Source organism: Sinocyclocheilus rhinocerous, unplaced genomic scaffold (genome assembly GCF_001515625.1).
Source record: "Sinocyclocheilus rhinocerous isolate Xijiao unplaced genomic scaffold, SAMN03320098_v1.1 scaffold8, whole genome shotgun sequence".
Taxonomy (NCBI): Eukaryota; Metazoa; Chordata; class Actinopteri; order Cypriniformes; family Cyprinidae; genus Sinocyclocheilus; species Sinocyclocheilus rhinocerous.
The window spans coordinates 2,073,684-2,084,745 of NW_015666800.1; the positions used below are offsets into that span (position 1 = coordinate 2,073,684).

Here is an 11,062-nt window from a genome sequence, read left to right on the forward strand (position 1 = left end):
CAGCGCGATCTCCGATCTCACAAACCAAAATAATGTAACACATTATTGTAAAATCATATGAATTACATTACATGTAAAATCATATGAATTATTATAAAGATTATTAAAATGAATACGTATGGATGACAGTTGATTACAATAATATTTCAGTTTATTTCCATCATTAGTAACAGTTTCCCCTGTGGGACAAATAAAGTTAATATTAGTCGTATATTAATAATAGGCTACTTCATTAACGTTGTTGTTTACTATCCCTGTTGTAGTATTATTCATAAGTAAAAACCAACAATATTTTTTTTCACCATGTTTCCAAATTCTCTACCCCAGGTCCAAAAGAAATGTAAAGATTGTACAAACTGAAAACATTAAATACTTTTGTGATCTATTTCCATTTGTTATTTTCAAAAGAGAAATACTGTCATGGATGTTTACAGAGCAGGTCACCTTTTTGAGATGGACTTTTGTTTGTCTTTTGTTTATTATTATTTTGTGCTGTATTGTTGGTTACTGTGTTATTTCTGTTTCAAAAGCCAGCAATAAATAACACTATCTAAAGAGTGTTCATGTGATTTTATACATTAGTAATGTTGGGAAATGAATAAATGCATAATAATCGTCATAATCGTAAAACCGTGATTATTCCTCGGACAATAACCGTACCAACAAAATCTATAATCGTTGCATCCCTAGTTGGTGTAGGGCAATAGAATATACGGTCTGTACAGTATAAAAACCATTACACCTATGGAGAGTCCCCACAAGGATAGCAAACCAGACATGCGTGTGTGTGTTTTTTTTTTTTTTTAATTGTGTAAACTTTATATATAAACCTATGGGCTTTAAAAATGTGTCAGAATTTTCACAAAAATATTAAGCAGCACATTTGTTTTGTACATTGATAATAATAAGAAATGTTTCTTGAGCACTAAATCAGCATATTGGAATGATTTCTGAAGGATCATGTGACACTGAAGACTGGAGTAAAGGCTGCTGAAAATTCAGCTTTGCCATCACAGGAATAAATTACATTTTAAAACATATTAAAATAGAAAGCAGTTCTTTTAAATTATAATAATAATTCACAATATTACTGTTTTACTGCATTTTTGATCAAATAAATGCAGCCTTGATTAGAATAAGAGACTTCTTTCGAAAACATTACAAATTCTTACTGACCTCAAACGTTTGATTGGCACTGTATGTCATGGTCTTTAAATAAATGTAAATGATTATAACAATACTTTTTTACAGCTCGATCAATGAAAGCAAGTGGAATTGGTCGCCTGCTTGTTACCATCTTGGAGGCAACAGAGCTAAAATCCTCCAAACCAAATGGTGAGTGGTTTTATTAAACAAATAATAATGGTGAATATAAATAAATAAATAAAAAACTATCTTCCAAGAACATTAGTTAATACTTGTGCAATGTTTTTTAGGAAAGAGTAATCCATACTGTGAAGTGACCATGGGTTCTCAGTGCTACACTTCCCGAACCATCAATGACACTGTCAACCCCAAGTGGAGCTTCAATTGTCAGTTTCACATTAAAGACCTGTATCAAGATGTCCTCTGTATTACGATTTTTGAGCGGGAGCAATTTTTACCAGATGGTGAGTATGAAAACTAGCGAGTATAATACTATTTCTAAATTATATAATTTAATTCATCTTAAACTCTTTAAATTTTAGTATGTATAATTACACCTTCCCATTTGTCTTTCTCCCTTTTATAGACTTTTTAGGTCGCACTGAGGTTCCTTTAGCCACTATTAAGAAAGAACTTGAGAATAAAGGTCCGTCCACTAGGAGGCTGCTGCTTCATGAAGTTCCCACTGGAGAGGTTTGGGTTCGGCTCGACCTGCAGCTGTTTGACCACAAAGCCCCCAAATGAAGAGGAGAGAGGATGTCCCTTCAAAACTGCACATCAAGTACAACTTCTCACCACTAGCTTCTCAAGATTTTCAAGACTGACCTTTGCCTTAAAATGTTCTCAACTACTGTGGAGCGTAGTAATGAATGTGTGACCATAAGGAAGACAAGTTAACGTTCACACCTTTGCCAAGTTTAGATTTTTGACCAAGTGACATAGGAATGAAAAGGGAGAATTTGGGATTTTTTTTTTAATTGCCTAAATAATTTACCACTGGATGTAGAGATATCTCAGGACCTATATTTTGCTTCAAATATACTGTCTTTATTGCTGTACTGAAAGCTAGATTTGTTATAATCATAACTTGCCTAGATCTGAAGTTGATGAGAACTTGTTTTGAACTTGAATATTCTCATCAGCAACACTAAACCTTGTGGTGTTGTTTTTTAATTAATTATCCGTCTGCCTTACCTGCCAGTTCATCCATTTAACTTCACCATGATAGAATTAATTTGCACCAGCCAGTTGATCCTCTATAAAATCTTATAACAGCTTATTAGCCTGTGTAACATGGAAGGAACTTTTCTGCAGAGCTTACTAGTTTTTATGTACGAAGGTACGAATGAGGTGATTAACCAGGGATGATTGGTTAAAGGTCTAATCTCTGTTGATTTTGTGTGCTTGACTGAGTTTTATTTATGTTAATTTATGCGTCTTGGACTATCTGCACATTTTACGCTGCCTACTATATCTGGACTGCCATAAAGCATTCAGATAATAAGGTCTTAATATTGTATATTTTTGCAGAGTTGTAGTATGAACGTTTACTCAAGAGACGGAGTTGCTGAGTTTGTCTCTTAGGTTTTATTTGTTTTAGTTTTAAATATAAATGTAATAAAGTTTGAGTATTTTGAAAATATTTTTGATCTGAAAATGTTTTTTTCTTAAACACTTTTTTCGTTTTCTTTCTCTCTCATCAGTTTTCGTTCTTCATTTTAGCCAAGTATTAGTTTTGAAAAAAGGTCTAATATTATATTGTCAGAAAGACAAATATAATAAGCACAAATATGCAACAAAATCAGGTTTCAGATGCAAATAAAAGTAAAATGCTGTAAAGTATACTGGGTGATTGTCTTCACTACAAAAGAAAACACTTTATTAACTTTAAAGGGGTCCTAATGTGCTTTTTCACTTTTTGAATTTTAGTCAGTGTGTAGTGTGTATGTTTGGGCATAAAAAAGATCTTCAAACTTGCAAATCTCAAAGTCCACTCCAAAGGGAGGTATTTCTTTTAAAAAAAAATCCCTTTTCAAGAACTACTGCGAATGGCTGGTTTGGACTACAGCGTTTGTCACAAAGCGGCCCATTAGAATATCATTAAAATAATTCCCGCCTATGGAAATTCGAATGGTTGGGGGGTGGGGAGGGGCGAGGTCGATGTAGGACGACGATGTAGTGCTGCAGTAGCCTCAAGTTTTGAGAAGGGTATAACTGCAGCCTGGAGATCTCCAAATGGGGGCGGGAACTCCAAAACGGGGTGGGATATGTCCTCACTGGATGCAACAAATGCCTCGTTTCATTTATAATGGGTTTTAATGTATTTTTCTCGTAACGCCGGGACACGGCATCACAGTATGGTAAGGGACGTAACATTTCCGTCACACGCTTGAGGTATTCGGCCAATCACAATGCACTGGATAGCTGGCCAATCAGAGCACACCTCGCTTTTTCAGACCGATGAGCTTTGTAAAAATCGACGCGTTTCTGAAGGCGGGGCATAAAGGAGCAACAATAATGTACAGTATGTGGAAAATAATGTGTTTTTTTAACCTTAAACTGCATAAACACATTTCATTACACCAAATATACAAAATAGTGTTCTTTTTAGCAACATCATATGACCCCTTTAACATTATTGACTTGAAAAAAAGGATGTCTGTTTTTTGAACAGATCCTGACAAAAAAAAGTGCATCACTTATTCAAAATGTAATCACATCAGAATTAATTTACTGATTTTCTTTATTCTTTGTTTAGGAAGAACGTGGCCTGATATTGGTAAGGACTGCACTGTATGTGATCGTTGCCACATACTCAAAGAGCATGTATCCAAGTGTCTGTGTGGAAGCAGTTGAGAAACTAGGTTGGCTAAAATTTTTGCCATAAGTTTTCAAAATAAACTTCTCTGCTCTAGGTAAACTATTTTTTTGATAATAATGTTTGTATTTTAGCTGAGTATCTACGTGAAAAGGAAAAAAATGAACTCAACATATCAGACCAGAAGAGGAGAAGAAGCTATTCAGTGTGATTGTAGTACTATTGATGAGAAACTATGAACTGTACTCAATCTGCTTAGCTACAGGAACACCAAGGTAGGTTGTTTCAGTACAGCTCAGACAAACAAGGAAGCATGTTTTTGGATTCATGTTATGGGATTTTAATTTACATATTGAGATTTGGCATCTTAAAATATACACGCAACCAAAGTTTTTACATCTCAACACTGAACATAATGACACACAAACTCAACTGCCACAAACTTAGGCAACAAGATCTTTCACAGAAAGAATATAAAACTCCATAGAGACTGCAAACAGAACAAAAGCTATTGCAACTGAATGTTATTGGAGTTACAATTCATATGAACAGAAAACATGTTACACAGTCTTATATTATTCAGCTTTTTTTGTTTAGAATAAGAAATCTCAATGAACTGAAGATGTAAGACAGGTAGAAAGAGCAGAAACAATCTACAATGTTTGACCTGATCATTCACAGTGTTGAAGTTTGTAGCAGTCATCTGTCATTATAATAATTTTGTATTACGAACTGAACCAATTAGAGATCAGTACAAATTGCATTTTCACGTTGCACACATACATTTCATATACTCTTTTTTCTTTTTTCTTTGCAGAATAATAATACGGTTAACATTAAAATACACAGTTCTTTTAAATCAATCCCTAAAGCCCCTTCATCATTCATGCATCACATCAGTGCTTATTTAATGTGCTTCTTGATAACCATGGAAAACCACAGACTTAAGAATACACAAGAGCTTGTCCATTTATGTATCACACAAAAACCTTATTCATTTAGACATATTTCATTATACAGTGCTTTCATGAGACAGTCCATTTCATCCTTTAATAAGACAAACAATACACAATTGTGTAGAGGTGTTAGTGGTGGTAGAATATGAAGATTATTAAAAAAATAAAATAAAATTTACATGAATAGGATGCACCATGAATCAGGAGATTTTATATTCTTAATTATTGAAATAAGCAACAAAAAAAATCACTTGACAAAAATGTTTTTCTCAGGTGTGTTTATATATATATATATATATATATTTTATGAAAATGATTAAAATGTAATAAATATGTCATTAATACGAAGGAATTAATACAGGTAGGAAATACTTCATGACCTGAGTGTTCTTTGCATTGTTGTTTGCTTTTGTTTAGTTTGTTTTTCTTTAACATGCTAACGGTTATGACGTATGACAAAATCAGTTTCTGCATGATTCATATTTGCTGGTCAGAGTTGTGAACTTTATACACAAAAATAATAAGGAATGCAAAGTTATCACATAATAAGTATTTGGCAAAACGTAAAGTGTGTATATGGTAAAAAGTTGTCCAGGATGACACGATTAAGATAGATCCACTTGCATTTGTTGTTTTGTTAAGGAAATGGAGTAGTAAAATAATTTATGAAAGGTCTCTTTAAGTTTTAAAAGAGTACCTTGTGTAAATTCTGTATCACCTGAGATATACTAAAGCTGGCTTTATACCTACAGCTGAATTTATTTATTATTATTATTTAATTTGATGAAACTTTTACATTTCTCTCAGCATGTTTTATGACAAATGCTCAAAAACATTTTATACTATGTACTAAAATAACTGTATTCCCTCATACATCTTTACAAGCTTGGACAAAGCCAATAGACAATTTTTTAATAGCATAATGTAATTACCTTATTGGTTATGAATAATGCATTTGGCACTTTAAAATAGCTGTAACCTCATCAATAAACAAAAAAACTAACAAAAACTAATATGAGCGGTGTAATATCCTACCAGATTCAGATTATTTCAAGTAAAACCAAACATTAGCACACACAGAAATGATAAATGTTTGTACTAAAAATGTAAAATAATAATGAAGGAACAGGCAGAGGGCGGCATGCGGTCTGCTAAGTGCTAAGTTGCTTGTGCGTAGAGGAATACCTATGGCAGTGCAGTGTTAGAGCTGAGTTTGTAGGGGATGTTATCTTTTTTTTTTTTTTTTCAGTGTGTCCTTTCAGCTGCTCTCGGCATGTTGATCCTGCTTGTCTACCTCTGGTAACTGCTCTCTCCAGAAGGTGAACTGGCTGAAGGTGTCTGAACAGGGGAAGTCGGTGGTGTTCCCTCTTATCAGAAGAGGGAAGACATGATCAACGACCTCACACAGACGTTCATAACTGTAAAACACACAAGAATATATGGATGAATTTACTGTCAGACTGACAAATTCCAAACTATTAGACACTACAAAATGATCTACTGTTAAGAGTCTAAAAGGAATCATTGATAATAATGGAAATGACAAAAAAATCTAAATAATTCCAAAGCAAGCATGGTTTATTGCTTTTTTTTCTCTTAATTTTGAGTGATTTTCCTTCTTTTTTTTTTTACAATGAGAAAAGAAATGTTTTCATTAGATCCAGAACAGTTGCGTTCACTTACGATGATATGTTGGTCTTTGCATGTTCTTGGATGAGCTCTCCCTTAGGATTCACAGTGAATATTCTGTTCAAAGGCACTCCAACCTCTTTATATGAATAAACATCCTTGAGAGAAGAGCATTCGTTAGAAATTTGCATATATCAGCTGAAGGTAATGTTAGCAGTTCTTGCTACTAGTACTTACTGTTGCTCTGTTTCCAAAAGCAGCATAGAAGGGTTCTGTGTTTGGATAGAACAGGTTTTTAATGTCGGTCAGACATTCAATTTTAAACTTTTCTGGCTTCTTCTCAATGACCTCCCTGAAATTAAAAGAAAGGACATCAGTTACAATATGGCATTCTCACAGTTTTTTTTTTAAAAGCCTATACATGTTTTGTGTGTCTTACAACCTGTGAAATGCAGAGAACAGACTACTGGGACTAAGCAGCACAGGTCCCATGGGTAGCATGGTACCTCTTTCATTAACCCAGTGCAGGTAACCCCGGGTCATATCAGCCATGCCAATCGCCCGAGCTGAACAGTACATAAACTTGTAGCCGTTCCTGTTTGACAAAGATAAGATATATTAGACATTTTAAATTGGGCCAAAAATATTTTTGCTCACATTTAATAGATGTACATGCTCTCTATGTGGTGTGGGACTCACTGGCTGACTCTGTGGTAGAGACGGGCAATGCCCTGATGGGTCCAGTCTTTACCCAGAGTGGGTAAAATGTGTCCCAGGGTGTCAGACCTGAAGGAGATTTTGCAATTTAGACTGTATCTTCATTTTTCATCCGACGAACCCATTACATTGCCACAGAAAGTTGTCTTGAGTAGTCTCACCTTGTGATGGTGCCATCAATATCTGAAATCACTATCTTGTCATCCCAGGTCCACAGATAAATGGTGCCCTCACAGCGGCAAGTGCCCTGGTACTGGGTGGTGACGCTGAAGACCACATCATTGGGGCCATCTTTTAAGTGCAGACTGGCCTGTGAGGAACATGCTTGTAGCGTGGGTTTCCATAACCTATTCTGTGACTGAATTTACAGGCTTTATGGAAGTTGATCCTGCTTGTCTACCTCTGGTAACTGCTCTCTCCAGAAGGTGAACTGGCTGAAGGTGTCTGAACAGGGGAAGTCGGTGGTGTTCCCTCTTATCAGAAGAGGGAAGACATGATCAACGACCTCACACAGACGTTCATAACTGTAAAACACACAAGAATATATGGATGAATTTACTGTCAGACTGACAAATTCCAAACTATTAGACACTACAAAATGATCTACTGTTAAGAGTCTAAAAGGAATCATTGATAATAATGGAAATGACAAAAAAATCTAAATAATTCCAAAGCAAGCATGGTTTATTGCTTTTTTTTCTCTTAATTTTGAGTGATTTTCCTTCTTTTTTTTTTTACAATGAGAAAAGAAATGTTTTCATTAGATCCAGAACAGTTGCGTTCACTTACGATGATATGTTGGTCTTTGCATGTTCTTGGATGAGCTCTCCCTTAGGATTCACAGTGAATATTCTGTTCAAAGGCACTCCAACCTCTTTATATGAATAAACATCCTTGAGAGAAGAGCATTCGTTAGAAATTTGCATATATCAGCTGAAGGTAATGTTAGCAGTTCTTGCTACTAGTACTTACTGTTGCTCTGTTTCCAAAAGCAGCATAGAAGGGTTCTGTGTTTGGATAGAACAGGTTTTTAATGTCGGTCAGACATTCAATTTTAAACTTTTCTGGCTTCTTCTCAATGACCTCCCTGAAATTAAAAGAAAGGACATCAGTTACAATATGGCATTCTCACAGTTTTTTTTTTAAAAGCCTATACATGTTTTGTGTGTCTTACAACCTGTGAAATGCAGAGAACAGACTACTGGGACTAAGCAGCACAGGTCCCATGGGTAGCATGGTACCTCTTTCATTAACCCAGTGCAGGTAACCCCGGGTCATATCAGCCATGCCAATCGCCCGAGCTGAACAGTACATAAACTTGTAGCCGTTCCTGTTTGACAAAGATAAGATATATTAGACATTTTAAATTGGGCCAAAAATATTTTTGCTCACATTTAATAGATGTACATGCTCTCTATGTGGTGTGGGACTCACTGGCTGACTCTGTGGTAGAGACGGGCAATGCCCTGATGGGTCCAGTCTTTACCCAGAGTGGGTAAAATGTGTCCCAGGGTGTCAGACCTGAAGGAGATTTTGCAATTTAGACTGTATCTTCATTTTTCATCCGACGAACCCATTACATTGCCACAGAAAGTTGTCTTGAGTAGTCTCACCTTGTGATGGTGCCATCAATATCTGAAATCACTATCTTGTCATCCCAGGTCCACAGATAAATGGTGCCCTCACAGCGGCAAGTGCCCTGGTACTGGGTGGTGACGCTGAAGACCACATCATTGGGGCCATCTTTTAAGTGCAGACTGGCCTGTGAAGAACATGCTTGCAGCGTGGGTTTCCATAGCATTGTCTGTGACTGACTGACTTTACAGGCTTTATGGAAAATGAGATGCTTACTAGTTCTTCTGAGGACAAACGAAGAGTCTTCCTGTAGCAGTGGCCTCCAGTGCTGTGGAGAACTTCAGGCTGATTGCTCACAGGATTCTGTTTAGCACCTTCACTGTCATCTTCACTGGATGATGATTCATTCTGTAATCTATGAAAAATATCACCAGCCGGTCCACAGTTAAAATGAAAATGTGGTGTACTCTATAAATAATCTACATTCTCAGTATTCTAAAATATGTTTTGTTTGATAAGTCACACAGTTGTCTCTGCATCTGAGCTCATATTCTAAAATTGAGTTCCTGTTCTAAAACCTGATTTTGTAGTTAGTCTATAAAAGTCTTAAAGGTACAGTGCCAAAAGCTGTAATTCTGTTTAAGTCTGTTTAATTAAATACCTGAGAGATGGAGTAATATGTTTGTGTTAAACGTAATCATAACTTTTGGATGTGAGAGACCTTGTTGATGAAAGACATGTTCACACCAACATGAAAGTTCGGTGCAAAAATTTGGTGCAATAAACGTTTTAATTTGAATGAATGGCTGTTAATGTGTCTACAGACTGACACAAATATTTGCATGCCATCAATGCAACACTTTTTAAAGGAAGGTAAAAAAATATCTCTTTTTGCAGAAGATGAGCCTTTCATCTAATAGCCAGAACGATGTTTGGTTTTTCTAAATATGATTCTTTAGGTACCTGCTCACAGATGCTGTTCTTATAGAATCCTCTCCACCTTCAATCTGGTCAGATGCTGATTCCTGATGCAGCAGGAATGATAGTAATTCAGTTACATTTTGATTTACATGCTTTTTTTGCATAATATTTGCAAACCTGCAAAGTCAAAAAGTCTTGGAAAAAATCTGGTAACATTTCACCCTTAATTCAATTCACAATTATTTCCTATATGCAATAATGCAAACGTACTGATTTGGAGCTGTTGTTTCTGCCCCTCCATGAAAACCACCAGCGTCCTCCTTTCTTGGGCATCTTCTCCTTCATGATGTTCTCCACTGTGGCCTGGAGCAAACGCACAGAGCCCCTGATACTCAAAACTCAAAAACTAAATGGCAGGATGACTGTGACTGAACAAACATGCAGCTAATAAATCAACACAAATTCACAAAGACGTACAGGACTAGAGCCGAACACGCTAGGAAAACAGTATGTGAAGAAACCAAGAGCAGAGTAGACATAACTCAGACAGGAATACTTAGCGCAATGGCGCACAATGGGATGGGATGAGGGGAGATCAATTTAAAAAAAAAACGAGGAGGGAAGAGACAAATTTAAATGCCCTGGAGTGCCATGAGAGCCGGGGTGTAGTATACACAAGGACTTTAAAAAGCCACGAAACACTAGCTGAACACTTGAGAAGACAAACAGTTACAGAAACAAAACAGTATTTTCTATCACTGGGATGTATTTCATCATTTATCTATTTAAACTTTGCTATTCATTTGATTAGTACTGAGTTTTAAATAAAAACTTAAAAAAGCAAAGGTGTCCAAATAATTATAAATATTCAAAAGTGAGACACATCCAGTGAAGTACAGTATTTTTTAAAATTGTATATGCAGGACGATGTTTCCAAATGAACAGTTTCTTTATTTTAATCCACCTGCAGGGGGCACATGAATCCCATCCTCAAATAAATAAAGTTATTAGTTTAATTTAAAATCATTGTAATTACACAATTAACAAGCTCAAAGGTTAAGCTTTATTTAAACTAATATAAGACAACATTGTCAGTGACAACGTTTACATGGACATCAGTAATCTAATTATTTACCTTATTCTAAATAAACCAATATTATGATTATGGTGTTTACATGAGTTGCTTTTATAATATTCCTTTCATGTTTCCGTTTTACATGTTATAGTACAAAGTTCGATTAATGGCACGTCATTACGTCCCCACGTGACGCCATCCGACGTCCCCTCCGGAATTTCACAT

The 11,062-nt window shown here is 35.7% G+C and overlaps 2 protein-coding genes across 4 annotated transcripts in view; one reads left to right on the top strand and one right to left on the bottom strand.

The window, feature by feature from the left end:
- The first annotated feature begins 1,220 nt into the window (after positions 1-1,220).
- On the top strand, positions 1,221-2,780 carry LOC107733140 (intersectin-2-like). Its single transcript, XM_016544653.1, has 3 exons — positions 1,221-1,335; positions 1,437-1,610; positions 1,733-2,780. The coding sequence occupies exons 1-3, from the start codon at positions 1,260-1,262 to the stop codon at positions 1,888-1,890; spliced, it is 408 nt and encodes a 135-aa protein (XP_016400139.1). The 5' UTR covers positions 1,221-1,259; the 3' UTR covers positions 1,891-2,780.
- Positions 2,781-4,288: 1,508 nt separating this feature from the next.
- The window catches only part of lpin1a (lipin 1a), a 24,297-nt gene continuing 17,523 nt past the window's right edge, over positions 4,289-11,062 (bottom strand). For 2 of the 3 annotated variants that reach the window (XM_016544625.1, XM_016544627.1), the window contains exons 13-22: positions 10,033-10,125; positions 9,805-9,866; positions 9,118-9,256; positions 8,880-9,028; positions 8,701-8,787; positions 8,444-8,596; positions 8,239-8,353; positions 8,056-8,159; positions 7,655-7,790; positions 4,289-6,202 (exon numbers count right to left, since the gene is read on the bottom strand). In XM_016544625.1, coding sequence (XP_016400111.1) covers positions 6,179-6,202; positions 7,655-7,790; positions 8,056-8,159; positions 8,239-8,353; positions 8,444-8,596; positions 8,701-8,787; positions 8,880-9,028; positions 9,118-9,256; positions 9,805-9,866; positions 10,033-10,125 — 1,062 coding nt within the window. In that variant the 3' untranslated portion in view covers positions 4,289-6,178. Of the gene's footprint in view, positions 6,220-7,654; positions 7,791-8,055; positions 8,160-8,238; positions 8,354-8,443; positions 8,597-8,700; positions 8,788-8,879; positions 9,029-9,117; positions 9,257-9,804; positions 9,867-10,032; positions 10,126-11,062 lie in introns of all 3 variants that reach the window. The other variant, XM_016544626.1, reaches the window with a different exon arrangement.